Source organism: Chelonia mydas, chromosome 11, assembly GCF_015237465.2.
Source record: "Chelonia mydas isolate rCheMyd1 chromosome 11, rCheMyd1.pri.v2, whole genome shotgun sequence".
NCBI classification, from domain to species: domain Eukaryota; kingdom Metazoa; phylum Chordata; order Testudines; family Cheloniidae; genus Chelonia; species Chelonia mydas.
In genome coordinates this window covers 75309372-75334227 of record NC_051251.2, presented here as the reverse complement: position 1 = coordinate 75334227, position 24856 = coordinate 75309372, and the positions used below count along the sequence as shown (strand labels likewise).

The following is a 24856-nucleotide window of genomic DNA, read 5'->3' as shown; positions in this document are numbered from 1 at the left end:
CAGATTGCTCATTAACCTAAGCATTCCTAACTACGTCAGTGTGAAGAGATGATGTTTTGCCGAATGGAACGACTTTGGGAGCCACAGACCATTCATTGGAGCTGCTCAGGGCCAGGGAAAACAGTGAAACCCTTTCTGTTACTGTTATTGAATGAAAATATTTTACATGTGGATATGTAACAAAAGCATATGAGTGTAATGAAAAAACTCAGAAGACTTAGGGGACTCCACAGCCAGGCAGTAAGGTAAAGCAGTTGTTTGAACCAATGCTTAAAAGGCTTACAACATCTCCTATATTTCTAATTTCTGTACTCTGACGAGCTGGCAAGAGCTGTGAGGAAAGTGTTGTGAGCCAGCATTTCATAGAACCATAGAAGATTAGGACTGGAAGAGACCTCAGGAGGTCATCTAGTCCAACCCTCTGCTCAGCAGGACCAAACCCAGCTAAATCATCCCAGTCAGGGCTTTGTCAAGCTGGGCCTTGAAAACGTCTAAGGACGGAGATTCCACCACTTCCCTAGGTAACACATTGCAGTGCTTTGCCACCCTCCGAGTGAAATAGTGTTTCCTAATATCCAACGTAAACCCCCCACACTGCAACTTGAGACCATTGCTCCTTGTTCTGTCATCTGTCACCACTGAGAACGGCCAAGCTCCATCCTTTTTGAATCCCCCCTTCAGGTAGTTGAAGGCTGCTATCAAATCCCCTCTCACTCTTCTTTCCTGCAGACTGAATAACCCGAGTTCCCTCAGCCTCTCCTCGTAAGTCATGTGCCCCAGCCCCCTAATCATTTTTGTTGCCCTCTGCTGGACTCTCCAATTTGTCCACATCCTTTCTGTAGTGGGGATTCTAAAACTGGACGCAATACTCCAGATGTGGCCTTACCAGTGCCGAATAGAGGGGAATAATCACTTCCCTCGATCTGCTGGCAATGCTCCTACTAATGAAGCCCAGTTTGCCATTAGCCTTCTTGGCAACAAGGGCACACTGCTGACTCATAACCAGCTTCTTGTCCACTGTAATCCCCAGGTCCTTTTCTGCAGAACTGCTGCTTAGCCAGTCAGTCCCCAGCCTGTAGCGGTGCATGGGATTCTTCTGACATAAGTGCAGGACTCTGCACTTGTCCTTGTTGAACCTCATCAGATTTCTTTTAGCCCAGTCCTCCAATTTGTCAAGATCACTCTGGACCCTATCCCTACCCTCTCCCCCCAGCTTAGTGTCATCCACGAACTTGCTGAGGGTGCAATCCATCCCATTATCCAGATCATTAATGAAGATGTTGAGCAAAACCGGCCCCAGGAGAGACCCTTGGGGCACTCCACTTGATACCGGCTGCCAACTAGACATTGAGCTGTTGATCACTACCCACTGAGCTTGATGATATAGCCAGCTTTCTATCCACCTTATAGTCCATTCATCCAATCCATACTTTTTTAACGTGCTGGCAAGAATACTGTGGGAGACTGTATCAAAAGCTTTGCTAAAGTCAAGATATATCACGTCCACTACTTTCCCCATATCCACAGAGCCAGTTATCTCATCATAGAAGGCAATCAGGTTGGTCAGGCATGACTTGCCCTTGGTGAATCCATGTTGACTGTTCCTGATCACCTTCCTCTTCTCCAAGTGCTTCAAAATGGATTCCTTGAGGACCTGCTCCATGATTTTGCCAGGGACTGAGGTGAGAATGAACAGTACGTAGTCCCTGGATTCTCCTTCTTCCCATTTTTAAAGGTGGGCACTATATTTGCCTTTTTCCAATCGTCCGGGATCTCCCCCGATTGCCACAAGTTTTCAAAGATAATGGCCAATGGCTCTGCAATCACATCAGCCAACTCCCTCAGCACCCTCGAGTGCATTTGATCCGGATCCATGGAATTGTACATGTCCAGCTTTTCTAAATAGTCCTTAACCTGTTCATTCACCACTGAGGGCTGCTCATCTCCTCCCCACGCTGTGCTGCCCAGTGCAGCAGTCTGGGAGCTGACCTTGTCTGTGAAGACCGAGGCAAAAAAAAAGCATTGAGGACTTCCGCTTTTTCCACATCATCTGTCACTAGGTTGCCTCCCCCATTCAGTAAGGGGCCCACACTTTCTCTGACCCTATTCTTGTTGCTAACATATCTGTAGAAACCCTTCTTGTTACCCTTCACATCCCTTGCTAGCTGCAACTCCAGTTGTGTTTTGGCCTTCCTGATTGCACCCCTGCATGCTCAAGCAATATTTTTATACCCTTCCCTAGGTATCTGTCCAAGTTTCCACTTCTTGTAAGCTTCCTTTTTGTGTTTAGGCTCACCGAAGATTTCTCTGTTAAGTCAAGCTGGTCGTCTGCCATATTTGCGATTCTTTCTGCACATTGGGATGGTTTGTTGCTGCGCCCTCAATAAGGCCTCTTTAAAATACAGCCAGCTCTCCTGGACTCCTTTCCCCCTCGTGTTATTCTCCCAGGGGATCCTGCCCTGAGGGAGTCAAAGTCTGCTTTTCTGAAGTCCAGGGTTCTTATTCTGCTGCTCTCCTTTCTTCCTTTTGTCAGGATCCTGAACTCGACCATCTCATGGTCACTGCTACGCAGGTTGCCACCCGCTTCTACTTCCCCTACCAATTCTTCCCTGTTTGTAAGCAGCAGGTGAAGAGAAGCATGGCCCCTAGCTGGTTCCTCCAGCTCTTGCACCAGGAAGTTGTCCCCAACACTCTCCAAAAACTTCCTGGATTGTCTCTGCACTGCTGTATTGCTCTCCTAGCAGATGTCAGGGTGATTGAAGTCCCCCATGAGAACCAGGGCCTGTGATCTGGAGACTTCTGTTAGTTGTCCGAAGAAAGCCTCATCTACCTCATCCCCCTGGTCTGGTGGCCTATAGCAGACACCTACCAGGACATCACCCTTGTTGCTCTCGCCTCTAAACTTAACCCAAAGACTCTCAACAGGCTTTTCTCTAGTTTCATACTGGAGCTCTGAGCAATCATACCGCTCTCTTACATACAATGCAACTCTCCCACCTTTTCTCCCTGGCCTGTCCTTCCTGAACAGTGTATACCCATCCATGACAGTGGACCTGTCATGTGAGTTACCCCACCAAATCTCTGTTATTCCAATCACATCATAGTTCCTTGACTGTGTCAGGACTTCCAATTCTTCCTGCTTGTTTCCCAGGCTACTTGCATTTGTGTACAGGCACCTAAGATAACTAGCCGGTTGCCCTACTTTCTGAGTATGAATCAGGAGGCCTCCCCTGTTATGTTTCCTCCCTGTATCCCACTTCCCCACTTACCTCCAGGCTTAGGTCACCCGTCCCCTGGCAAACCTAGTTTAAAGCACTCCTCACTAGGTTAGCAAGCCTGCCTGCGAAGATGCTCTTCCCTCTCTTTGTTAGGTGGATCCCGTCTCTTCCTAGCAATCCTTCTCCCCGGAACAAAATCCCATGGTTGAAGAATCCAAAGCCCTCTCTCCGACACCACCTGCGCAACCATGCATTTACCTCCACAATTCAATGGTCCCTACCTGGGCCTTTTCCTTCAACAGGGAGGATGGATGAGAACACAACTTGTGCCTCAAACTCCTTTATCCTTCTTCCCAGAGCCACGTAGTCTGCAATAACCCACTCAAGGTCATTCTTGGCAGTATCATTGGTGCCCACATGGAGAAACAGGAAGGGGTAGCAGTCCAAGGGCTTGATCAGTCTTGGCAGTCTCTCCGTCACATCGTGAATTCTAGCTCCAGGCAAGCAGCACACTTCTCGAGTCTCCTGGTCTGGATGGCAGATGGATGACTCCGTCCCCCTTAGGAGGGAGTCCCGAACCACCACCACCCGTCCCCTCCTCCGCTTTACTCAGGTTCACAGTATAGAACTATGATGACATATCCAGGTAACCAAGCTGCCATGATGGGAGAGCACTAGCTTCTACCAATGTGCAGTGATGCAGAATATCACTACGTACTGGCAAAATGTCTGCTTATACCCTATTACGGGTAACTGGGCAATCTGGTGCATGGCTCTGGCGCATGGCTCAGGGCTGAGATCCCACTACGCTAAAACAGTTCCTATGCTCATCATATCCAAAGAACCCCTAGCCTCCCAGTCACCACTGGCTTCCCTTCCATTGCAAATTCCAAATGGAGACTACCTGTCTCGGTCTGTACATGAATGCCCAATGGCCGTCCTTACTGAGACAAAACTCCCATTCACTCGAGTGACGAATTTATCCACGGGAAAACTGAGCAAGGAATTCGGGGTTTGTCCCAGGATGTCCATATTCATTCATTCCTTACAGATAGTTCCAAATCCCCAGGATAACAACATTGCTGAGGTATCAATAAAAAGGGAAAGATCAAAGACAAATGTGTGTTGCAGCAAGTGAAAGAGCAAATTACCTAGTAAAATTGTTTTCATATTTCCATTAACTAACTAATTGAGCATTGTTTTAAATACTAAAGCCTTGAAAGAGATACAACTACAGAGCGAAATTACTCAGGCATTGAATGAGGTCTCTGTAAATTCTGCAGGATTTGGCCACAGGGTATTGAACAAATCACAAATATTATTTGCCTGTTACTGACCAGAGCGCAAATGCTTCCACAATGCAGTATATACCATAATGTGTTTTGTTCCTCTGCCAGAGAGCTGCATCATAACAAGAAGTACAGCCTGAATCAATGCTGGGGTGTATTGAGAAGGACAATTAGGAGAAAGGGCATGTTGATCTGACTAGCAAAGTAGACTCATCATATTCACAGTCTATTTAAGGAGAGAACTTGAAATATATAAAACAAAAACTTCTTAGAAAAAATAGACAATGCTATGTTAAAAGGGATGGGTAACACTGATCTTTGTTAGACTTGACTAAAACAGTGCCTCTAACAGAATTTGGCCCAGTCTGTGTGTTATTACCACTACATTTGGCTGCATAGTAAACATCATTTCAGTAGTTTCCATTTTCAGAAGTGTCATTTGTGACACCATAAAAGCTTTTATTTGTACGTTGTTATGCAAGAAGTAGTGGGTTTTAAACCCACTTGCCAGAAATACAAATGTTAAACCATATTGATTATTGAACAACATGAGATTTGCAATGGGTTGTTCAACAGCAGATTGCACAACACAGAGTGATGGGGGTGACAGCTAAGATTTTCAGAGGGGTCTAGGAGAATTAGGTGCCCACATCTCATTGATGCTCATTGGGAGTTGAGCACCTAATTCCCTTTGGCTCCTTTGCCAACAGCATCTGCCAATGGTTCACAAAGAGTGCTGTCAAGAGGTTGCCATTGTTTGCCCTCATGCTGAACTGAGAGGCCACCGTGGCATATTTTGTTTTTGTAATGACATCTGTTGCATAAGTGATATGAAGTGCTAGGCACGTGTGTCACAGGGATAGGGTGATCCAGTCCAACATGTCACATAGCCTAGAGTTGTATGATCATGTTATAAGAGATGCTGTTGTGAAGCATAAGTGAAGGGGACACAATGGAAGTTGCCCATGGAACCTTAATTCTAAATGCTCTGGGCCAGACTGTCCATTGAAGCTATGCCAGTTTACACCAGGGGAGCATCTGGCTTCCTGGCAGCACACAATTAAATCTCTGTCTTCACGTTGCAGTAAAGCAGCCTTTTGCATCTTATTTCTTTATTGTTTATAAAAAAGGACAAACATTTAAAATAAATCATGTTTTCTATTTTTATCAGTATTTTGTCAAAAAAATACGTCCCAATAGTCATCTGTATACTTTCTCCTCAAAAATCTTCTGTATTCCCTTCATCTCCACTACAGAATAATAAAAGCAGCAACAAATGTGAATACTGGCAAGAATGAATAAAAATTGCAAAACTTGATGTGGACTGTGCAGGCTTATGCGAAATATCCATGCAGCTCTCTGTCCAATAAGGTATTGTCTTTATTTGTGATTAACATATTCTAGGGACATAGTAAATCAAAACCAATAAGGTCACCTATCAAACAAAAGGAGACTCTGGTATCCTGTTAGTAGCTAGCAAAAGCTGAGGTCAGTAAGCGTCTGCCTGGTACACAAAGGATACATGTATTCCACAGACCTCTCCTTGCCCTGGTCTCCCATCTAAATACTAACCAGGCCCATATCTGCTTAGCATTTAAATACAAGCATCAGGACAATCAAGCATATTAATAGCAACACAGCTCCTGTCTATCACTCATCCAGCGACTGGCTCTTCAATCAACACACTCCACAAATTTCATAAAATGATTGCCAACTATAGAGAAAGTGACCATCTCACCCACTGCTGAAATGCAACCTAAGTAGAAGCTGGCAGCTTTCAAACTGTGCACAGAAAAAATATACAACAAAGGAGTCCAGGAAGGGAAGAATATCATAACCAATGGAAATGCCACAGATTTCAGGGAGTAGAATTTCACCATGGCACTCATTTTTGTGGAAAGTGCAAAGGCATTTCTACTGAACACAACTGATCAGGACCTCCGCTTTACACTTTGTGTAAAAGTTAGGGTTCTAGCAGCACAAAGCTACTAACCCCATATGATGTCTGACCTCAGTACTGCCTCCGAGGGAAGAGCTCCACCTACTGAATCTCCAGTATTACTTTCTAAAGCACCTGCCGGTATATGTCGTAGCTGGAAGTCTCACATCCAAGTACTGATTATGGCCAACCTTCATAGCTTAAAAGATCTGACAAAATCACATCATGAGGCCCACAGAATGCATTTGCAAACAGACTAACAGAATATGAGCTTGATATTCCATTAAATCACTAGGATCAGTATTCATGACCCTCACGGGTTTATCATATCCTGAACCGTCTCTGAGGCTGTGCAAGCCAACAGACACAATGGAGCTCATCTTAGGCAACAGCCTGACCATAGTACGCAGAGGAATATGCCTTCATCATGGTCTAATCACCACTTCCTGCAGGAGGGTCCTTCCACTATGCTAATGCAGCAATGGACCAGCTCTAAGAGTCTGGTCTCCGCGACTCATGGACTTTAAGGCCTGAAGGGACCATCGTGATCGTCTAGTCTGACCTCCCGCACATTGTAGGCCACAGAATCTCACCCACCCCATCTTCTAAAACAGTAGTTCTCAACCAGGGGTCTGGGGCGCGAGCAGGTTTCAGGTCTGCCAAGCAGGACCAGTGTTAGATTTGCTGGGACCCAGGGCAGAAAGCCAGAGTCCTACTGCATGGGGCTGAAGCGTGGGGCCCTGAGCCTCACCACCTGGGGCTGAAGCAGAAGCCTGAGCAACTTAGCTTCACGGTGCCCCCTGTGGCATGGGGTCCTGGGCAATTGACCTGCTTGCTACCCCCTAACGCTGGCACTCACTTTTAGATGCAGAAAACCAGTTCTTGGGGCACAGGTGGGCCATGGAGTTTTTATAGTATGTCTGGGGGGGCCTCAGAAAGAAAAGGTTGAGAACCCCTCCTCTAAAAGACCCGAACCTCTGGCTGAGTTACTGAACCCTCAAATCATGATTTAAAGTCTTCAAGTTACAGAGAATCCACCATTGACACTAGTTCAAACCAGCAAGTGACCCGTGCCCCATGCTGCAGAGGAAGGCAAAAATCCCCTAGGGTCTCTACCAGTCTGACCCAGGGGGAAATTTCTTCCTGACCCCAAATATGGCCATCAGTTAGACTCTGAACATGTGGGCAAGACCCACCAGTCAGACACCTGGGAAAGAATTGTCTGTAGTAACTCAGAGCCCTCCCCACCCAGTGTCCCATCTCCAGCTGTTGGGGATTTTTGCTACTAGCAGTCAGATGAGCCACATGCCACTGTAGGTAATCTTATCATACCATCCCCTCCATAAATTTCAAGCTCAGTCTTGAAACAAGCTAGTTTTTTGCCCCCCACTGCTCCCCTTGGGAGGCTGTTCCAGGACTTCACTCCTCTGATGGTTAGAAAACTTGTTAATGGTCAGTTTATATCCATTTGTTCATGTGTTAACACTGGCGCTTAACTTAAATAACTTCTCTCCCTCCCTGGTGTTTATCCCTTTGATGTATTTAGAGAGAGTAATACACCCATGTTTCTCTCTTTCTTTCTCCTCCTCTGTTACGTTCCCAGCTTATACCAAAAATTCTTGTTGTTGGTTACTAAGTGCATGACTTTGCACTTTGCACTATTTTCGTTTTTATGTTTTCCCCTTTTCTTCCCTTCCTTTTTGCCTCTGAAATAGGCGGTGGTAGAAAAAGGTAAAAATGAAATAATGAAAAAATTCCATTTTGGGTTTCAAAAAGCAAAAAAAGAGGGGGGTGGATTTCAGGGGTCATTCCTTCAACCAAGGAGCCTGAAGTCTCTAGGAATGGACTATAGATAAGAAACCTGCTCAGAGAAAGATAGTAACTTGCTGAAGTTACAGTTTAGTCACTGGAAAGTGTCTTTTGTTCATTTTGTTTATAACCTTGTGGTAAGACACCTTCTTTGTCTCACTGGGCATAGCACTTCCCTCTCTGGCGGTGCCTGGGGTAAATCAGTCCACCCTGGACAGTGTTTGTCTTCCCACTCGGGGTTTATTTATCAATGTTTTCGAGGTAGGCCTCGGGGCAGGCCCAACGAGGGCTCCTCCACCAAACAAAAGAAACAAATTCACAAACACAAAATAAAGGGGGATTCCTTTTCCTGCCCCCCTCCCTGGAGGGGGGTTGTCCTGTTGTTGGCCCCAGGTGCAGGTCCTTCCCCTAAACAGGCAGTCAGCTTGGTTGTTTCCCCTGTAGAGATGAGAGCATCCTCTTACCCTGGAGAAGCCTATCCCCCTACTGCCCTGCACCAGCTTGTCTCTTTCCTTCCCAGCTCCCTGAGGAGGGGTTTTTAAAGGCCTCAGGCAGCCCTTAATTGCATTCAGGTGTCCCTAGTTGACCTGAGATAGCCCCTTCTCAGCTTATAGGGCAGGGGTTGGCAACCTTTGGCACGCGGCCCATCAGGTTAATCAGCAGCGGGTCGCGAGACATTTTGTTTACGTTGACTGTCTTCAGGCATGGACCGCCGCAGCTCCCAGTGGCTGCGGTTCGCTGTTCCCAGGCAATGGGAGCTGCGGGAAGCGGTGGCCAGCATGTCCCTGTGGCCCGCGCCACTTCCTGCAGCTCCCATTGGCCAGGAACGGGGAACCATGGCCACTGGGAGCTGCGGGGGGGGGCCGCGCCTGCGGCCAGTCAACATAAACGAAATGTCTCGGTGCCCACCAGCGGATTACCCTGATGGGCCACGTGCCGAAGGTTGCCGACCCCCGCTATAGGGAAAAGGGCCTTTATCTTTCTAGGGCTAACACACCCGCCCACCTCCCGCAACCCAAGAGGACCACCCTCTTGAAGCTGCGCCACTTGACTTTGTCACACCTCTCATATCGCTTTCACCCGTACTTGCAATCACTTAAGCCTATGTCCTTTGTTAATAAACTCAGACTTGTTTTGTTACACACCCATCCCAGTGCTGTGTGTTAGCAGGGGAGGGGGAGTCCTCAGCCAGCCTAGCAGGGTGCTGTGTGCTCGCTCTCTCTGGAGGCAGCGGGTCCCAGGGAGAGGGGCTGGACGCTGCAGGGAGACGTCCCTGTGAACTCCGGGAGTGGGGATCGCTGCGGGGCAGGGCTGGACTGGCAGATGCTGCAGGGTTTCAGGGACAGATTCCCAGGGTGCAGCAAAGCACCCTCCCGCTAAGGCACAGCGGTAACGCAGTGGCTCACAGATCTGGGTGAGTTGAGCAAGCCGCCACAGTGTCATTCAATCAGGCTTCCAGCTGGGCCAGGGCATGGCAATAGCATGGTCTTGGCAGTCAGTGGTCTCCTCACGACAACGAACAGAGGTGGGACATCTGGGCTCACACTGCTAGGTTGGTCAGTGGCCTTAGGTACTAGTGACTACAAGGTGCTGCTGATCCAGCTGTGGCCCCTGGCAGGTCAGGGCTGTAGTCCTTAAAAGTGGCTTATTTTAGGAGAGTGCAAAGGGCTGTTTTGGCTGCCTGCTGTGGTGTCTCTGTCACTCCCCTTCAGCACCTGTGTGAAGCCACTGGGGAAGGTCATAAAGACCTCAGGGCCAAAGGGTCACCAAGAGGCAGAGGACACCCAGCTCTGTCTCGCCTCCTCTTTGACTCTGGGCGGGACCATGTCCTTGCTTTCCTAGAGATGGATGGGGTCCTGGATAGAAGCCAATTGGCTTAAACCACCCACCTGAATAAGCACACCTGTTGTAAAAGTGGTCCCCACCCTTGAGGTCTTACTAGACTCACTCTTACTCGAGCACTCACCGAGAGCAGTGTAGCTGGGAGTTCTTCCTTCCACCTATGGAAGGCTAAGAGACTGCCTCTTTTCACCCCGCCTCTGCACGTGCCCTCGTTCACACCCACTATTATAAAACATATGGTTTTGCCTTCTTCCCTGTGTCTCCTCCCACTAAGGAGGGAATGCTGCAAAATGACAGAGACCGGGCCAGCAAGGGAAGATACGGAACAGGCCTATACCCCAGGAGAGAGTTGTCTCCTGGAGATGGTGGCGTCCGTATCCATCCCGCCTTCCCTTGGGGGACCTGTCAAGAAGGATAATTTTAAATTTCTGCTGGGGGCTGCATATGAGCCACATGGGTGAAAGCTGCAGAGGGGATGTGTCTACTCCCTGCTCACCTGTGCCCAGCTTTTCTCACTAGAAATAAGCATTAACCAGGAATGAATCTGGCACAGAACCTCCTTTTCTTTCTCTCCTCCGTCTGTTGCCTCCCCCCTTGACTAACATTAAGATCAACAGAAAAAAATCCTCACCCTTACCAGAAAAGACAGAGAGCACGAAGGGCCTTCCTATACAGCCCTGACTGGGAATTGAACTCAACACAGCAACCTGTACTGCCCTTCATTTCTAGGGAACTTTTGCATGTTGCTTGTAAGCCATGTCAAAGAGAGAGCTTGGGACATTTCGTCCCTTCCGCCAAAACACAAGGAATGGGTGTATCTATGCTTAGGTGACTGATCAGTTTGACTGCAAAATCAATCCTCAGTCTAAAATAATAGTGGGGAGAGAATTCAGCAGCACCAGACACCCAGACTTCCTTTGCAATACAACTGACAACATACCCAAAGACAGACCAACCTGTGGGAAGGCACCGCTTTTAGAAAGCAAAGTCTATGAGACAGCCATAAGTCTCTAAGGTTTCAAACATACCTACCCCCCCATGAGAGCACCCGGATAAGCCAGTGTACGCATTTCATTAGCAACATTTTATGGAGGGAGGGACACAGAGGGAAAAGACTATTTTTGACCATTCTCTGGGGCACAAAATGCATATAGGGTTTGTCTTAGTAAAGGGATAGCACTGAACAATACAAAGAATTTAACATCAGGCCAAGTCCTCAATATTAATAAAGTTTAGTGCTAATAGGTTAAAAGGCTATTCAAGGTATTACAGATACTACACAGAGACTGTTACTTTGAGAATATGCTATTAATATTATTGTCTAATATTAATATTCGTAGTAATTAACAGTATCATGCAGGTGACATAAAAGAGCAAAATGGGTATAAGAAAAATTAGGGTAAAACTCACATCCGGGTGTGGAATTGCATATTGTCCCTGAATTGTATAGGCCTGTGAAAGGAAAAGATATGTCATTAGACTTGGATGTCGGGTCTATTTAAGCCCTATGCCTCAGCTGCAGCTTTCATCTAAATCCCTTCCCCTTTTAATAGCCAATCTGGGAAGGGGAGAAGCCCCCTACGATTTTTGGGAAAGTATTTTTATGTATAAATGAAGCCAGACCAGGCGTCCACCCCCTCCCCATAAAGAACCCTATCATCACTCTTAAAACCGCTCCTCTCACAACGGGTGTCAGCACTGGTTTTTTGGACTAGCCACTATAAAGCACTCAGCCCCCCAGGCTGACGGCACACTGTTAACCTTCGCATTACGCCATGAGCCTGCCTCTCGGCTTGAAATGATTTCTGTCACAGAGAGCAGCGCTGCCCACTACAAATGCCCACTGCAGAGCCGTCCCTTAACAATACACAATTATAGCAAAGGTACGTATGAGTCCCCAAGTGCCGCTCTTTGGATTACAGATCCTCATTTAGAGGTCAGCACTGGGATGTCACCGCAGAATTGCTGCACAGCCCTTACACCCAATGCACAAATTGCCCTGAAGGTTTTGAACAGCCACATGCTTGGGAAGCTGTATAAATACATAGCGGCAGCGGGCTAGCTTGGAAAATCCCTTGTCATGTGACAACTTCCAACCTCTCCAGTGTGAATCTGATTAAATAACTCTAAGGTTATGAGTAGGGCCCTATCAAACTCAGGGTCCATTTTGATCAATTTCATGGCCAGAGGGTTTTTAAATTGGTCAATTTAATGTTTTTTGTTGTTTACATCTGAAATTTCACAGTGTTGTAATCATGGGGTCCCAACCCACAAGGTACCAGGAAGTGGGTCTGATCCTGCCATTCCAGAGCTGCCACGCAAGGGAAGGACAAGTCCTGACCCTTCCCAGACTAGCAGGGACTCACAGCTAGGAGCCCCCCGAGCTGAGGTGCTCCCAGGAGCAGAGGGATATTGGACCCACCTCCACAAGTCTCCTCCAGCTGCAGGAACCTCTGGGGCTGGAGCTTCCTGCAGCAGGGGGAGGCACTCCAAGGTGGGTCTGATCTGCCCCTGAGAACGAGAGTGGCCGTGCAGGGGAAGGACAAGTCCTCTCCCTTCCCAGCCTAGCCAGGACTTGCAGCTAGGAGCCCCCTGACTGAGGCGGTCCTAGCAGTAAGGGGGAGATCAGATTTCATGGAGAAGGGCTTATTTCACAGTCTGTGACATGTTTTTCAGGGCCATGAAATTGGTAGGACCCTAGTTACGAGGTTACAGGAAAGGGCGCCATGTTGGGAGATCAGAATGCTGCTGTGTTTGTACTGAAGAGGAGATATGTAGTCGGCACTACTGTATCACAGGGGCTGAGACTGAGGGCTTGTCTACACTTACAGCGCGCCAGCTGCGCCATGGCAGTGCTTAGTCATGACGCTACCTATGCTGATGGGAGAGCTTCCCCGGTCGGTGCAAGTACTCCACTTCCCCGAGAGGCAGGAGCTATGTCACTGGTTTTCCACCCCCTGAGCAATGTCGTTATACCGACATAAGCTTGCAGTGTAGACCAGGGCTGGGAGGTCACAGCTATGGAAACATTTGAGTGGAAAGCAAATTAATGTATTCATCCCTGGATTCCATGCTGTGCCATGAAAGACATATCACGTGTGGTTCTTAGGGGTTACACTGACCATCTGTTCCCTGTGTGTATCATGGAAGTTCCTTCTAGGAGCTGATGGGCATTCTACATGCTGTGGAACTGAGACCATTACAAGTCAGGCAGGAGGCATTTAGGTCACATCTATGCTGCAGTGGTGGAGGGGGAAGGTAGACATACCCGCGCTAGCTTTAATGTAGCTAGCTCACTAAAAATAGCAGTAAAGACATGGCAGCATGGGCTGTACAAGCCCGCTTGGCCTCCCTGGGTCCGTGTTGTCATTGCTAGCCTCCCCTGAAGCCCCCATCACTGCATCCTTTTTAGCGTGCGAGCCAGATGAAAGCTAGTGCGGGTACTTCTGCCCGAGCCGTAAATCACACCATGCTGCAGAGACCAATCCTTAGAGAGAGGGTGGGCTGCGGGTTTGAATTTATTTCTGAGAACCTTTTTCTTTTATCTAGAGACCATCCTTTCATGATAGTCCAGCTTGAATTTAGAAGTTGCACAACTGAACAGACAATGCACCTGCAAGCCTGAGTCACCTCTAATGACCAGCCTGATCCCTCAGGGACTGGCCATCTGACAGGAGCTCAGCAACCTCAAGTCAGGGCTGGGCCCTAGCTTTCTAATAGCTTGCACCATAATTGATAGAGCTAAATAGTTTTGTTGTGGGGGAGGGGGGATGAAAAGTGACATCCCACAACTTAATATACAGCAGATATTTGGAAAGTCGGTATTAACCAGGGCTCTGAATTTGCCAGCTTGCTGCTACACTTATGGCCGGAGCATGAGAAAGCATACGATGTGCACAGAACGTACCAACTGCAAAGGGCACCAACTACTTCCCTTTCCCCCCTGTACATGGCCTATAGTCCTACCCAGAATAGATCATTCTGAAACCACAGCCTAACAGTGCAGCTATAGTGTCCTTCCTCCAGACAGAACTTCCACCTGTCAGTGGGAGTGTAGCCAGAGGAAGGTTTCCACTGGCAGAACTGAATCCTTTAGTCATATTCATCTACCCTGCAAAACATTATGGCTGGGATTTGCAAAGCCAGGTAAGAGATTAGGACACCCAGTTTCCCTTACAGTTAGCAGGAATTGGACATCCAAATCCCACATGTGGCTTTGAAAATTTCAGCCCATAGACGTCAGTCCAGGGTCTGTGGCTGGTGTAGGGAAAAGGGGGCTAAGGAAATGTCTCTGTCCTTGGTACTGACTTCAACAGACTGCGATTTCCCCCTCCTGGCCACTGCAGATGAATTGTCTCTATTCACTGTCCAAAAGGGACATAGCAAAGATCACCGAAACAGCAACGTTGTGCAGAGTGAGTGTGATTTGCTTCTCAGGTCTGACAAAAGGTTTGCTCAGCCCTGCAGCTCAGCATCTTGGAAGAGTTTGTTGAGAAAGAAACACTCAAATCAGTGACAGAATGGCCTGTAATGTGTAGAATTAGCAATGAAAGGTCCAATTCTGTTTTACGTCATTGATGGTGTAAGTGAGCTCAGAATCAGACCCTAAACCCTTCAGTTATTTAGGTGTTTGTGATGTCATCGTTAGCTTTTGTAGGGGTAACACAAAATCCTGCTCTCGGGTCTTAGAAAATGAGAAATATTTTGTTTAAAATTATAAAATGTCCAGTATTTATACACTTTTAATCTGTACATACATTATGTTACTACATTAGGGTGAAATGAAACCCTGAGCAGAGATGCAGCAGAAGTCCAGTGTGCCATTTATGTCTCACTTATGCCCTCAAAATAGAGCGCAAGTGGCATTTAAGTGGCATGTAGGCCTTGTGGTGGCTCTCTGCATTGTGGTGAATTTCACCCTCTGTAGTTCAGGGTGTTTCCTAGGTATCTTCAGTAAAGTTTTGCAACAATCCTTTAACATACTCTTTTTATCACTTTGAAAATAAGCATTATTGTCTGCCAAAAGCTGTAGACGCCCTAGTGCTAAGGAGTTTACTGGGTAATAAAACATATCTGATTAATTAAAACATTTTTCAGATGATTCCAAAATAAATGGCATAAAGGATGGATAACACTTTGTAAAGGGAGAGTAAAGACAGCAAAGAAGAGGAAAGTCTGGTAACCTTTGAAAAGTTACATCACTCGTTGCAAACAACAAGCTGTTTGGCTCAGTAACATCCTCAGCTTGGTGGGGTGAAGATCAATAACAAGTGTAGAGAAATTGGAAACAAAAGCCAATTCAGTGGTTTCTTGCCATCAAAAATTCTATTATCTGATTCTTAGAACATTGACAAAGATAAGGTGGGTGAGGTAATATATTTTACTGGCATTATACATGTCCACGGTCTCCAAAGGGTTAAATTCCCATCGCTAAATCTTTCACTCCCTGGGCTGTATTCACACAGGGTATAGTAATAGGAAGGAAAACAGACTGAGGATGTTCTCTAAATTGTTCAATTTTTCCTTTAAATTTCCATTTGATATTTTGCTTTAATTTTGTTTAAATGACCAGGCTCTGAACATAGTTCATTGGTCAGCTCCGAATTACAAATCAGCTCCAAAGGTATCAGTAATATACATACTTATTTGTAATGGGGACTCAGTAACTAGAGATGTAGAAATGAAAAATGGTCCAATAAGCACAACATTAAATAATGTCCAAAATAAACAGTCCAACCTCTTGAGGCTATTCTGTGATATCTTTCGATGATTACATACAGAGTTAGCCACAGATAGGACGGTGTCTCGGACAGATGCAAATCAACTTTCTTCAAAAATAAACTGGGTAGAGTAGTTGTTTTTAAAAGGTCAACATTTCCCAACAGAAACCCCAGAGATATTGCCAGTCCAAAGCACATGGAAAAACCATAGAGTGCTAATTGTCAGAAAACACTGACATTTTAATGGGAACCACTGTAAATATATTTGAAAATACTGGAGTTTTACTACAGGTCAAAATGCACCTTGAGCTGATCTACATCCAACTTCCCATTCCCCCATGGACCCTGTCCACCCTGGAGTTTTCTCAAACACCTCCCTGCTGCTGCTATGTGGCATACCAGTGACCCAAAGGGACAAGTTGCTTTGACGCTGGAGGTCCCATGCAATCCGTCAGGTGTGGGGCCTTCCCTCCCTGGAGAGACAGGGGTTGTGGGGCCTAAACTGCGCCATCCGCACAGAGGGCCGGGATCTTTGGGTGGCTCCTGAAAGAGCCACGTTGCCAGGCTCAGAGGTGGGGGGGGGCTCTTGGAAGCATGGAGGGGGAAGCTGTAACGAGTTGCTGAAGGCGCAGCGTGCACTAACCTGTACGACCTTGGTGCTGGGGAGCAGTGGAATCTGCAGTGCCCAGCCAGCCCCTAGCCCTGCGCCCTGCTAATCCGCAGAGCCTTCCCTTGCACACTCCCTACAGAGGGGCTCCCAACGGATCCGGAGCACACCGTGGAAGTGGCACTCCCCTCTTCCCCTTCTCCCCATCCAGGATCAGGGCTGCCGAGTCCTGCCCAGCTCCGGGGGTGCCATGTGTCACCAAGAACCGTCCCCGACTCCCCTCAGGGTGCCCCGGGACTGCACTGGCAAGGAGGCAGGAGCACTCCCTCTCTGCACAGGAGGTTGGGTCGGGCAGATGCACGAGCAGCTGGGGAATGGGAAGTCAGCAGTGACTGGGGAGCCTGCAAAAGTCAGTGGGGGCCAGAGCATCTCAGGGAGTCAGGCTCAGAGTGTGGCGGACTGGGTTCACTGAGTCATTGTGGGTGGGGTGGGGTGGAGAGAAAGCGCTGGTGGAGCCTGAGGCTGGTGCGGGTTGCTGAGGGGATGGGAGACCCTGAGACTGTGGGGGGATGTTGGGGATGGAACAGCCTGAAGTGGGGACGGGGGGAGAGCCTCAGGGGTTGGCAGGATTGCTGGTGGGGGAGAGCCTGAGGCCGTTGGAGGGCTGTTGGCAGGGGGGTGGAACAGCCTGAGGTGGGTGGGGTGTGGCAGAGCCTGAGGCCATTGGGGGGCTGTTGGGGGGGTGGAACAGCCTGAGGTGGGTGGGGTGTGGCAGAGCCTGAGGCTGTTGGGGGTTGTTGGGGGGATGGAACAGCCTGAGGTGGGTGGGGTGTGGCAGAGCCTGAGGCCATTGGGGGGCTGCTGGGGGGGTGGAACAGCCTGAAGTGGGTGGGGTGTGGCAGAGCCTGAGGCTGTTGGGGGTTGTTGGGGGGATGGAACAGCCTGAGGTGGGTGGGGTGTGGCAGAGCCTGAGGCAGCTGGAGGTTGTTGGGGGGATGGAACAGCCTGAGGTGGGTGGGGTGTGGCAGAACCTGAGGCTGTTGGGGGTTGTTTGGGGGATGGAACAGCCTGAGGTGGGTGGGGTGTGGCAGAACCTGAGGCCGTTGGAGGGTTGTTGTGGGGTGGAACAGCCTGAGGTGGTGGGGTGTGGCAGAACCTGAGGCTGTTGGGGGTTGTTTGGGGGATGGAACAGCCTGAGGTGGGTGGGGTGTGGCAGAACCTGAGGCTGTTGGGGGTTGTTTGGGGGATGGAACAGCCTGAGGTGGTGGGGTGTGGCAGAACCTGAGGCTGTTGGGGGTTGTTTGGGGGATGGAACAGCCTGAGGTGGGTGGGGTGTGGCAGAGCCTGAGGCTGTTGGGGGTTGTTGTGGGGATGGAACAGCCTGAGGTGGGTGGGGTGTGGCAGAGCCTGAGGCCGTTGGAGGGTTGTTGGGGGGATGGAACAGCCTGAGCTGGGTGGGGTGTGGCAGAGCCTGAGGCCGTTGGAGGGTTGTTGTGGGGTGGAACAGCCTGAGGTGGGTGGGGTGTGGCAGAGCCTGAGGCCGTTGGAGGGCTGTTGTTGGGGGGATGGAACAGCCTGAGGTGGGTGGGGTGTGGCAGAGCCTGAGGCCGTTGGGGGGTTGTTGTGGGGATGGAACAGCCTGAGGTGGGTGGGGTGCGGCAGAGCCTGAGGCCGTTGGGGGGTTGTTGTGGGGATGGAACAGCCTGAGCTGGGTGGGGTGTGGCAGAGCCTGAGGCCGTTGGAGGGCTGTTGTTGGGGGGATGGAACAGCCTGAGGTGGGTGGGGTGTGGCAGAGCCTGAGGCTGTTGGGGGTTGTTGTGGGGGTGGAACAGCCTGAGGTGGGTGGGGTGCGGCAGAGCCTGAGGCCGTTGGAGGGCTGTTGGGGGGATGGAACAGCCTGAGCTGGGTGGGGTGTGGCAGAGCCTGAGGCCGTTGGAGGGCTGTTGTTGGGGGGATGGAACAGCCTGAGGTGGGTGGGGTGTGGCAGAGCCTGAGGCCATTGGGGGGTTGTTGTGGGGATGGAACAGCCTGAGGTGGGTGGGGTGTGGCAGAGCCTGAGGCCATTGGGGGGCTGTTGGGGGGATGGAACAGCCTGAGGTGGGTGGGGTGTGGCAGAACCTGAGGCTGTTGGGGGTTGTTTGGGGGATGGAACAGCCTGAGGTGGGTGGGGTGTGGCAGAGCCTGAGGCTGTTGGGGGTTGTTTGGGGGATGGAACAGCCTGAGGTGGGTGGGGTGTGGCAGAGCCTGAGGCCGTTGGAGGGTTGTTGGGGGGATGGAACAGCCTGAGGTGGGTGGGGTGTGGCAGAGCCTGAGGCTGTTGGGGGTTGTTGGGGGGGTGGAACAGCCTGAGGTGGGTGGGGTGTGGCAGAGCCTGAGGCTGTTGGGGGTTGTTGGGGGGATGGAACAGCCTGAGGTGGGTGGGGTGTGGCAGAGCCTGAGGCTGTTGGGGGTTGTTGTGGGGGTGGAACAGCCTGAAGTGGGTGGGGTGTGGCAGAGCCTGAGGCCATTGGGGGGTTGTTGGGGGGATGGAACAGCCTGAGGTGGGTGGGGTGTGGCAGAGCCTGAGGCCGTTGGGGGGCTGTTGGGGGGATGGAACAGCCTGAGCTGGGTGGGGTGTGGCAGAGCCTGAGGCCGTTGGGGGGCTGTTGGGGGGATGGAACAGCCTGAGGTGGGTGGGGTGTGGCAGAGCCTGAGGCCGTTGGAGGGTTGTTGGGGGGGGTGGAACAGCCTGAGGTGGGTGGGGTGTGGCAGAGCCTGAGGCCGTTGGAGGGTTGTTGGGGGGGATGGAACAGCCTGAGGTGGGTGGGGTGTGGCAGAGCCTGAGGCTGTTGGGGGTTGTTGTGGGGATGGAACAGCCTGAGGTGGGTGGGGTGTGGTAGAGCCTGAGGCCGTTGGAGGGTTGTTGTGGGGATGGAACAGCCTGAGGTGGGTGGGGTGTGGCAGAGCCTGAGGCTGTTGGGGGTTGTTGGGGGGATGGAACAGCCTGAGGTGGGTGGGGTGTGGCAGAGCCTGAGGCTGTTGGGGGTTGTTGGGGGGATGGAACAGCCTGAGGTGGGTGGGGTGTGGCAGAGCCTGAGGCAGTTGGAGGGTTGTTGTGGGGATGGAACAGCCTGAGGTGGGTGGGGTGTGGCAGAGCCTGAGGCAGTTGGAGGGTTGTTGGGGGGATGGAACAGCCTGAGGTGGGTGGGGTGCGGCAGAGCCTGAGGCTGCTGGAGGGCTGTTGGGGGGATGGAACAGCCTGAGGTGGGTGGGGTGCGGCAGAGCCTGAGGCCGTTGGGGGGTTGTTGTGGGGGTGGAACAGCCTGAGGTGGGTGGGGTGTGGCAGAGCCTGAGGCCGTTGTGGGGCTGTTGTGGGGGTGGAACAGCCTGAGGTGGGTGGGGTGTGGCAGAGCCTGAGGCTGATGGGGGGATTGTTGGGGGAAGTGATGGGGGGCAGTACCTGTGCCAGGAATTGTAGCTGAGGATGGTGAGCTGGACCCTGCCTGCGGGGGTGAGGTTACGTGGGAGTCTGGCACTGAACCCCTGACATTCCTCAGCCCTGCTGTATACATGGGGAGACCTGAGGCAGCTGGGGGCATTTTCCCCCATACATTTGTTCCTCCAATCACAGGACAGGGCACTTGCCCCTTCTGAGGCAGAGCCCTTACAACTAATAGCTTCCTATGCAGAGTAGCTAAGGAGTTTTCCTTTATACAGCCAATGAGGACTTCCGACCCCTAGAGCCCCACTTCTTCCCTTGAAATAAACCTCTGCTCAAGACACCAACAATTTAACAGCAGGGGGAAGTTCCTTCCATCTTACTCTCCCTTTTGAGAAGAAACAGTTCACTCCACAGCTGGACCCAAAGCTCGTCTGCAGGACTGCTGCTCAGAGGGTGGTGATGCTTTTGGCACCTGGTTAAAATTCATTCTGCTGTGTCCCCTTATCATGTGCTCCCATACTTGGTTTGCACTTCCGCTAGCAATTATGGGCTGGGGGAACAACATGCTTTAAACAGGGCTGTCTTGGAAGGCACACAGATGTTGAGCTACCACAAAGATATAAATTGGCTACTAATGCCCATTTTCCCAAGGACACACATTGGAGTGACTCCATTTTTGAGCATCTACTTGGAGAGAACTGGGGCCTGACTCCCAGGACTCCCCTGAAAGTCAATGGCACCCGCAGGTGCTCGTCCCTTCTGAAAATCAGCCTTGAGTGTTTCCAATTGGGCTCCCACTCACTGAGGCACCCAAAAGGATGATTTGGGGATTTTTGGTCACATATGTTTCTGTTTGCTATCATTCTGGCTTGAAGGGAAATTACTGGAGCCTGGGAGAATTCCGATCCTAATTTGTTTCTTAGATGCAACATGATGAATCCTATAGAAAACCGAGTTTGATCGGAGACAATTAGATTAGACAGATGACATAAGTGTTATTAATGTCATTGCATGCTGGACCCCGAACTTCAGAATATGGCTACCTACACATCTGAAAATGCCCTGAGCACTTAAACCCTCTCTCTACAATGTTGCCTGGGTTTAATTCAGATTGGTTTTAGAAGGCAGTTTCAGGGTTTCCACCCAGAGGTTTGCATTGCTTTAACTAAACTGATTTTTTAAAGTGACTTCAGTTAAACTAGTGCAACGAGGTGTTTAGAGCAGCCAGCTCCAGCCCTAAGGAATGATGGGTAATAAATATGGCAATGCAGGTCTCACGGGGGACTCGCTGACCATCACTTCCACGCTTGAGGAGTAATGAGAAATCTCAAAGCTACAGAAGAGGTGGGGATGCTAACATTTACTTCATAGTGTAGATCAGCTTTTAAAATCCATGTAATTCTTGATCCGTGTCTGATTTTTTAAAATGTGCATTGATTATCTTAAGCAAAAAGCAGTGCCAGCAGCCAAGAGTTCAGACTCTCTGCAAATCTCCGGCAAGCCAATGTGGGTGAGTGCCATGAAAGGCACGAGTCTCTATGGAAAAGAAAGTGCAGATTCACTTTCAAAGGGTTATTATAAACACATTCAAAGTTCCCTAATCGTGGGCCAAACTCTGCTCTGATTTACAGGTACTGAAGCCAGTGCAATACTCCCTGTTATTTTTCAGTCCCTCCATTAAAAACAATGGCGATTATGCCGTAGCACGCGTTACTGGTACCGCATTACCTTCCGCTAACTGTGCAAAAAACGTGCAACACCGCCCTGTGCTGTGGGCTTTAATAAAAGGCCCAATTCAGGCAAAACTTTAATGCGAGGTTTGTGTAAGTAAGGACTTAGGACCCCATTAGGACCCAAGGGGCTGAGTTTTCCCTGGGAAGCGCTGAGCAGCCTAGCTCCAAGTCCAGTCCTACTGCTACCGAAGTGATGTTTAATTAGAGCTGTGTGAAACTTTCCGAGTGACACTGAAAATACGAGACGTTAGAAAGCTTCTGGATTCCTCTGAGAAAATATTAGCTGGCCTATCTTCATATGAAAAGCTCATTTTCACTAGAAAATGGGAAAATGTCAGTGAAAACGCCTTCATTTCTCTGCATCTAAAGGTGAAATGTTGCTCAAAACTGAGCAGAATATATGAAAAATAAAGCTAAGGTTCCAGCAAAGATGGAGCCGTAGCAAACCCATGCCAAAGCGTGATGTTTTACATCACAAGTGGTATTTTCACTGCGTGTAAGCATCCCAAACAAACTAGTGGAAAGCGTTCCCGTTCCTCACGGCCCTTGTCTCACAGCACGAAGGGAGCAATCCTGCAAGGTGCTCGGTTCTCCGAGACAAACGCAGCACAGCCCTTCATCGTGTGCTGAATATGCACGGGCTAAGGTTCTTTCCTGGATCAGGACTAGCGCGCCCAGCACCTTCCTTTGCAGACTCAAGCCCCAAATGTGGGGAAGAGCACATTCCACCCTGAGTGCTGCCTGCCTGCCTGCTACAAATGTTCAGTTGTTTCCTAGAATGCAAGACAGCATGGAAGCGGACTGTAAAATTCACTTCTATTCCCAGCAATTTGGCCAGAGGAAGAATTTTTCATACTCGCCCCCATGGATGGAGCAACTAAGCCAGGTATTCCGGCAAATTAACCAAGAGCAGTTTAGCAAAGAGCTTTCAGTCCAGCTGCTTTGGCACAATATGAATGGGATGAAACCATGCAAGTGAGAAGGCGAGAAAACCTGAGTGCACTAACAGGCAGCGGCTGGTGCTGCAGTAAGAGGCTGAGGTTGGCAGTGGAGGCCGCAAGCGGGTCGGCTCTTACCTGACCACCTGCAAAAATGACAGGGGTGGAGGCGGGCTTTGGGCGATAGGGAATGGTGGCACCTTTCGGTGGGGACTAGGAAAAGGGACAAGGAGAGGGAGAGAGAACATTAGAACAGCTTTCCTGAAACATCAGTAAAAAGAAAGTTAGAAAGCAACCAACCCAACCCAGGTCATGGACATCGACATCACAAGGCCCATGAATTCTATCAGACTGTCCTTGCCCCACAGAGATTCCTTCAATACCTTTAACAGAAACATTGCCGTTGGGACTGGGCGAATATGATTTCCAAATGAGAGGAGACAAGGGAAACAGTCATGTGAGTGGGGGGGTGGGGGAAGAGAAGTCATTAAAGTAAATGAGGTGAGGCTTCTCAGCAATTCCCTTTCCTACGGGCGTTACGCCAGTGCACCTTCTCAGCATAATCTATTTCCCTCTCCAGCACTCATCCCCACACACACTGTATAGACTGATTTCTCTGTTAATCTACATTCATAATTTACCAGGCTTTTGTGCATGAGAGAACATCTGAACAGCACCCCTCAAACTCTCATTGAAGAACACATGTACCCAGAGACACGTGGCAATAGCAGGATGTGCTGGCTATGGGACACGCAGCAGGGTTGCTAGGGAGATAACTCGTTAGGCGTACATACAGGGAAGTTGTCTTCATAGCATGGCCTTTGTTACCATCATCAAGCTACGCTGTACATCTCAACACCTGATTACAGCATCGCATCGGTGGTGTCAGGTGTTGGATACGATGCTGGGGCACTATTGTAGAGCACAGCAACTATCAGTGTGTTGGGGGAAATTAGAAAGAGTGAGAAGGTTGTACAACAGATTGACCATCTTTGTCTTCTCCACTTAAAAAAATCCTTTTTAGTTTCCTCCAACGCAGATAGGCCACCCGTGCTGCTGGGCCCACTTCTAATCTTATGAACGGTTTTGTGCCTGGTTGTACAGCTACTATTGCAAGGTCTTTGGGGCAGAGACTATCTGGTTACTATGTATCCATACAGGACACTGCAGGGCTTTAGTGGAATGGGGCCTGCTATGTGGTGCAGTCGTATCAATAACGATAGTAATGAACTGGTGACTGTAATATACACACACAGGGCAGCTCACAAACAAAGGCTTGGAAATTACCCCGCCTCTCCCGTGGTCTCTATATTTTAGAAGAAAAGCATTTTATTATAAACCTGCAAATAAGAAATTCTGTTTATTACACTCCGTGGAAAGTGATTTCCTCACTTCCTGGTTTAAAGAGGAAATAGCATACAGCTCTTGAGACCCCTTTCCGTGATGTTACCGTACTTATGAAAGGGATCACCCTGGGGGCATCGGAGATTCAAGTCCTCTGCTTATCCACAGAACAGGGACAGCACACGCAGCAATTGTGCAAGCTGCACACGCACACAAACCCCAACAGTGTGCTGGTGGAGTGAGTGAGCAGTGACCGAAGAGCCACCATGTAGCCATATGCCATTGGGAGGGTTCTCCCCGACACACACCCTCTGTCTTTTCATCCTGCCACAAGTCAATACCATTTGCCAATTCAGTCTCCTGCTTCAGCCTGACCTGTCTGTTGTGAAGGCAATGCACGAGCTGTATTCTGTGACTATTGCTCTTACTGGTGTTTGTGAGAGGTGTATGCCGAGTTCTGTCTGATAACCAAATCATTGTTAATGCACGAAAGAAATCTTGCGAAAGCCTCTCCCTATGAGATTTCAGACCAAAATGTTTGGATTCGTATCCATTATTGTTTATATTATATACAGTACGTATTTATAGGTCATTATAGTTTATATCTATAATTGTAATTACACACACAACTACTATCTGCAGAATGCATGGCATATAAAATCAATATGAGTATTAAGAACCTCACAATAAATATTAACACACAGAAACCTGTGCAATCAAACCCCCCAAATGAGCTACAGAATTTCAGGGCTCGATAGTCACAAGTCTGCTTTCTCTCATACTGCATTAACAACATAGGGAAAATGAGAATTCCACTGGTTAAGTACCAGAAAGGTGACAGGATTGTAGTGAAAATCATTGTAAAGCATTACAATAATTATCAATACTTCAGCTTGTAGACCTATCTCCCATTCTGACGCAGGCTTCCCATTTGCCTCTACTGCCATAATGGGCACTGAATTCTGCATCTCCAAACAGGTACCTGGTGCTGCAAAC

The 24856-nt window shown here is 49.2% G+C and overlaps 1 protein-coding gene across 1 annotated transcript in view; it reads right to left on the bottom strand.

Moving 5' to 3' along the window:
• The window catches only part of PCBP3 (poly(rC) binding protein 3), a 59092-nt gene that overhangs the window by 22457 nt on the left and 11779 nt on the right, over window positions 1–24856 (bottom strand). Inside the window, exons 7-8 of the mRNA XM_043525811.1 lie at window positions 22655–22729; window positions 11508–11549 (exon numbers count right to left, since the gene is read on the bottom strand). Of these exons, the coding sequence (XP_043381746.1) occupies window positions 11508–11549; window positions 22655–22729 (117 nt within the window). The remainder of the gene's footprint in view (window positions 1–11507; window positions 11550–22654; window positions 22730–24856) is intronic.